General features: G+C 51.2%; 1 protein-coding gene across 7 annotated transcripts in view; it reads right to left on the bottom strand.

Moving 5' to 3' along the window:
- Positions 1–3,465: 3,465 nt before the first annotated feature.
- The window catches only part of SMARCA4 (SWI/SNF related, matrix associated, actin dependent regulator of chromatin, subfamily a, member 4), an 84,958-nt gene continuing 82,600 nt past the window's right edge, over positions 3,466–5,823 (bottom strand). For all 7 annotated transcript variants that reach the window (XM_006765786.2, XM_006765788.2, XM_006765789.2 and 4 more), the window contains one exon: positions 3,466–3,972. In XM_006765786.2, the coding sequence (XP_006765849.1) occupies positions 3,940–3,972 (33 nt within the window). In that variant the 3' untranslated portion in view covers positions 3,466–3,939. The remainder of the gene's footprint in view (positions 3,973–5,823) is intronic.

Below are 5,823 nucleotides of genomic sequence, written 5' to 3'. Positions count from 1 at the left end.
TGCCCTTGACCGGAATCGAACCTGGGACCCTTCAGTCCGCAGGCCGACGCTCTATCCACTGAGCCAAACCGGTTTCGGCTAGGGTCTATGTCTTGGTGCAGGGAGTTGCAAGGTTCTAGAACTGCATGTGGGGTGGAAGATGTGTGGCACTGTGTCACATATGCAGTCCCACAGTCTTCCTGACTGCCCCCTCCCAGTCCCAGCTGTGTCAGGACACTCGGTGGGTTCCTGTCTTGCCCTGACACCTGACATTCCAGCCCTAAGCCATTCCATGGAAGTCCCGCCCATGGCCTGCTGCTTCCCTGCCTCCCTGGACACAGAGAACTGCACCCCACTGCTCAACCTACCCCCCTTCCCATGGGGCCATTTCACCCTGCCAGACCGAAGGCCTTTCTTTCCTCCTGACTCAGAGCAAGTCTCTGCTCCTGAGGGCTTTTGTGGCCCACAAGCCTGAGCTCAAATCTGTGTGGTCTTGGCAAGTGCCTCACCCTCTCTGAGCCCACTTGTATCACCTGTGAAAAGGGCACAAAGTCCCCCACCCCTCAGGGTTGGTGGGAGGAAGGGGAAAGGCCATCCTGATAGAAGGGTGCTGAGAGCCAAGGCTGGTGGGGGTGGGAGGAGGCAGCAAGTGGCTGTCACCAGGAGCCACAGGAGTTGACTGATGGAGACCCCTGGTTCGTGGCCAGTGTCCACATGAGCTTGGTTCCAGGACCTCAGGCCAAGGTTGACGTGGAAGAGCCAGGCCAGGGGCCTGCAGCCCTGAACTCTCACCCCTACCAGAGTCCATGTGCTCCTAGGTCACCATGAATTTGGCTTTGCACATGTGGACACCCAAACCAACTGTCAATTCCCTTCATTTTTTTTTTCAAAATAATTTTCCTTTCCATTGTCACAGAAAACATAAACATGCCTGAAGGAAGTGGAAACCTTCCTGAACATCTTGTTTTCTCATCTCCTAGTGGGCTGAGAGAAGCAGAGAGCTGCCCAAGGTCACACAGCCTGGAAGCAGCAGGGCCAGGATTCAAACCCCCAACCACCTGGCATGGGAGGAGGGCAAACACAGCTTGAGAAACACCTGTTGCAAGACTAGCCGTGCAAACGCTTGGACAAATGCTTCTGTTCTGTGCCTCAGTTTTCACATCCGAAAACGGGATAATCACCAAGTGAGTAGTGGGCTCACACCTCATTTCCTGGGTCTTCAGGCTTCATAAGCCTATCCAACCCCTGGCTCCCTCCTTTCTTGGCAAGAGAACCACATCTTTTGGTGGACACACAGAAGCAGCGGAAAGGCTGCATTTCTCAGCCTTATGCAGCTAGGTGTGACCATTCGACTGCATCGTGGCCAACAGCACAGAAGAGTGAAGCGTCAGTTTGCACAGAGGGTCTCTAAGGGGTGGGGTGGGGTGGTGCCTCCTTGTTGACAGCTGGGAATATGGAATGAATAGATGGAGCTCCTGCAACCGCCGTGGGCCGGGAGGTGTACGCCTGCACTCTGAGGCACCAACTCCAGACTCTGACATGACAGATATGAACTCGCGTCTAACTTAAGTCAGAATTATCAAACTATAGCATCATATTTTTCTCATTTTCCAGTTCTAAGCATACTCTTTTCCCCTCTCAAGGGACTAATACTTTAAATTGGTCTCATCCTGAATACCATGAAACCAAGGGTTTGGTGAGCTGATTTTCTGTAGAGATTAATATAAGTTCAAATGTATTAAAATAAAGACAAAGCTATTGAGGAAAAGGGGTGGAGGGAGAGGGACTTCCAAATTGATGGAGTGAGGATCTTGGTAAATTTCACCCCTGACAGCATCAACAATGAAACTATACTGTGTTGTCAAAAACAACCATATCAGGATTCTGGAGGTTTATCAAAGGCATCTGACAAATTAAGCATTTATTCAAGAAAACGGGAAGAGTGACAGAGCAGAGGAGATTGTATTTTTTGCCTGGGGTTATCTCCCCCACTTTCCCACCTGGGCCTCCCAGCTTCTTCCCACTGCCATGAAAACCCCTGCTGGCGGAGGCTGACTTGATTTGGAGCTGAGTAGGAAAGCCTCAGGCCCCAGGGGACTGGAAGCAGCAGGGATCTCAGAGCAGAAGGTCTGGGCAGGGCTGAGGAGGTCTCCTAACTCGCTTAGGTGGGGATCCTGGTTTCCACAGATTGGTAAAGTCAGACGGGAAGTCCAGGGAATGAGGCAGCCTCAGTTGGCCCCACACGTCCCGAGGGGCCGCACGCATGCTTGGGAGCTGGAGAGCCCTGTCTACCCACAAATCTATGCAGCTTGCTCACAGGGCCAAACTTCCTATGTCAACTTCTATGCAAGAGGGATGGGCAGGGAGCAAAGGTCTGACTTGCAAAATGCCTGAGCGCAGGCCACTGGCACAGGGCCTCACTGACTCGGGTGTTTGAGCACCACCTCTGAGCCATCACAAGCTGACCTCAAAACTAGGCTGACCTGGTGTAACTCTGAGAGGAAGCCAGATTAAAATTAAAGAATTAAAAACAAACAAACAAACAAAAAAGAAAGCCCTAACCGGTTTGGCTCAGTGGATGGAGCGTTGGCCTGTGGACTGAAGGGTCCCAGGTTCGATTCCGGTCAAGAGCGTGTACCTTGGTTGCAGGCACACCCCCAGTAGGAGGTGTGCAGGAGGCAGCTGATCAATGTTTCTAACTCTCTATCCCTCTCCCTTCCTCACTGTAAAAAACCAATAAAATATATTTTTTTAAAATGAAAAAAGAACTGAGCAGCTATCAGCTGCTGCACACTGTTGGGGAGACATAAACTGTAGTTAGTTCAGCAATGACTGAGCAAACAATAAAACAAAACATAACACTCCTTGGAGGAATCGGAATTCAGAGTTGTGACAATCTATTTTTTAAATGTTGACTTTTAGCCCTGGCTGCGTAGCTCAGCTGGTTAGAGCGTTATCCCGAAATGCCACGGTTTCAAGGTTCAATCCCCAGTCAGGGCACATACAAGAAAAATAAAAATAAGAAAATCAATCAATAAAAAATAAAATAAAATGCCCACTTTTGAACAATAAATTCCAAGACATGCAAAGAAACAGGAAAGTGTGACCTACACTGAGGACAAGAGCAGCCAATAGAACCTTTCTCTGTGGGGGTCTGGATGGTGGACTTGAAAGCTCTGACCGCTTTGTATGGCACCTGCCTGTTCATGTGACCATCTCCCTGATCCCACGTTGGCTGCAGGGAGGGCAGGGACCATGCTGCTTGCTTCCTGTGACAGGGCAGGCTTGAACAAGTGGTGGGAATGACAGTGGCAGGGCCAAGAGCCTGAGCTTGTCCTTAGATGGTGTGAGGTCGGCCTCAGTATCCACCGTGAGAGGCTAACCGGGAGCTGGTGCCAGGAGGACATGAGGCTCCACACAGGCTGCCAGGCTTCACTGCCAATGCACCAGGAGCAGGAACGAGTCCCCCAGAAGAAGGCAAAGGGATGAGTTTTGCTGTTGGTTTAATTTATTACTGTTTGACATCCAGTGACACTGACATACCCCCGCCGGGCCTGCGGACCCTGGGCCCCAGCGAGCGTGACCTGTCCAATAAAATACAGTACAAGGAGTGGACGGCTACACACATGCATCCACGGCTTAAACTACAGTGATTCCAAACTGCGGCCGCAACAGTACTGCCAGGAAAGGAAAAGAAAAACAGGTGTCGTGTGTTCCCCGATTCATAATTCTTTGTCATTTTAAACAGTTAATGCCGTTAACAAACGCTACTGATGCCAGGACAGGACCAGACACAAACAGCCCTACATCTTCTCTGCCGTATAAATATGGAAGATTTTTGTGTATACAGTTATACCCCACGTCTGAAACTACATCTGCTGCTACCCGTTACTGCTAAGAGCTACACCGCCTCGGCGCTGGGACGAGGGGCTTGGGGTCGAGACTCTGGAATGTCCGGATTCAGTCTTCCTCGCTGCCACTTCCTGAGCGGTCCTGGAGAGGGACAGGAGAAGAGAGCATGAGTCGTCTGCATCCTGGAGGGGACCCCGAGACTGGCGGAGGCAAGGGAACTGCTTTTCCTGGGTGTGTGTGAGCAGCACAGGCCCTGAGGCTGGAGGTGGAGCGGTCTCTGGCCTCAGCCCCTTCTGCCACGCCGTCTGTCGCCTGAGGCCTGGCCCCCGTACCCATACTGACTCTTCCTTGGGATCTGGGAGTCTCACCAGGCCCTCCCTGCTTCATCCCACTGCTGTTTGCCCCGTCCCTGTGCCCCTGACCTTGCATTTCAAAACCACCGTGGCTGTTCCTAACCATGAAAGATCTTTGCTCTTCTGTTTAAACATTTTGAGCAGCTTGGCAAGAGCCATAAAATGCCCTGCTGGGTCTGGACTGGGCAGGTGGGGCACTCTTATAGCCCAGACCTCCTCTCCTGAAGCACGGGCACCCCTCCTTGTGTTCAGGGCAGAACGACACCCTCATAAGGTCATGTACGTCTTCCGTCGGATTTACTGCAAGGTACTTAGTTTTGCTATTATGACTGCAAATGGCTATAGAAGAGCAACACTGAAATGCGCCTACTGAGCTTGGCCAGGAGCCTGGCCCCATAATCCAGCCCACCTCTCTGCTTTGCACAAGCAGAAACTGAGGCTCGGAAGTGAAGTGAACTAACGGCCCAGGCCCCACAGCAGGGAAGGGCCAGGCGTCTGGACTGAGACAAGGACGCAAAGCTTGTTTAGACCAGCATGTGGGTCTGCTCCCGCACCCCACATCCTCAAAACCGCCCTCTGTGGGCTTGACGAGCCTGCAGCTTCTCCCCAGTGTGTGGACAGGGGACATGCACCAGCCCCACTCATGGTTTTTGTTCCATATCCTTTTGTAACTGTGGAGCCAGGTATTTTTTAACGCACTAGCGTTGTTAGGAAATCCTCCCAGGCTGGCCAGAACAGAGTCCGAGCAGAGAGACCAGGCACATGGGGTAAGGACACGGTGACAGCTGTGGCGGGATGGCCAGGCAGTGTCTGCTTGGGGAGGCGGAGGGGACAGGGACTGTACAGGGGCATCTCGAATCCCAGTGTCTCCTGCCCCTGAGCTCAAAAAAGACCTGGCCCCACTTTGGGCCATGGCAGGACAGCCCTGGAGTCCTGGCAGGAGCTGTGCAGGCTCCTGCAGTGGGAACAGAACGGGATACCCACCCTGTCCCCAGATGCCCACTGGTGCAGAGGACTGGTTCTAGCGTCACATGGACTTGGGCTTGAGTTACATGTCATATAACGATGAGCCTCAGTTTCCCCATTTGTGTGAGAGTGGGGATGTGAGAGCCTAACAGGTGTACCAGTTAATAATGCGGATCTTATAATCAGAAAACACGGTAATTTCAAGAGAAACATCAAAAGTGCTTTATTCAAACTAATGTCCATCGCTAGCTACACATTTTCCCCATCTTTCAGGTAATTTGTGGATACCGTTCCAATAGAACTTTTCTTGTTTTGAGGCAAACCATACAAAGACTCAATTTTCCACTTCTTTGTACATTTTGAAGTGCTGCTCAGAAAGTGTGTGTGCCCTTGATCAGAACAAGTGGTAATCTGAAGGAGCAAGGTCTGGTGAATACAGCGGGTGGGTTAATGCTTCCCAGGCAAGATCCTTTAACGCGTGTTTAACTGGTTTTGAAGTGTGTGGCGGTGTGTCATCATGAAGCAAAATTACTTTGCCGTGTTTTCTGGCCCGTTCTGGTCATTTTACAATCAAAGTGTCATTCAAATTGATTATTTGTTGTTGGTAGCGATCAGTATTAACGGTTTCACCTGGTTTTAGAAGCTCATAATGCACCACACCTTCCTGATACCA

The sequence above is a fragment of the Myotis davidii genome, unplaced genomic scaffold (assembly GCF_000327345.1).
Source record: "Myotis davidii unplaced genomic scaffold, ASM32734v1 scaffold1439, whole genome shotgun sequence".
Taxonomy (NCBI): domain Eukaryota; kingdom Metazoa; phylum Chordata; class Mammalia; order Chiroptera; family Vespertilionidae; genus Myotis; species Myotis davidii.
Note: the sequence above shows the minus strand (reverse complement) of the source record. Positions and strands in the feature narration are given on the sequence as shown.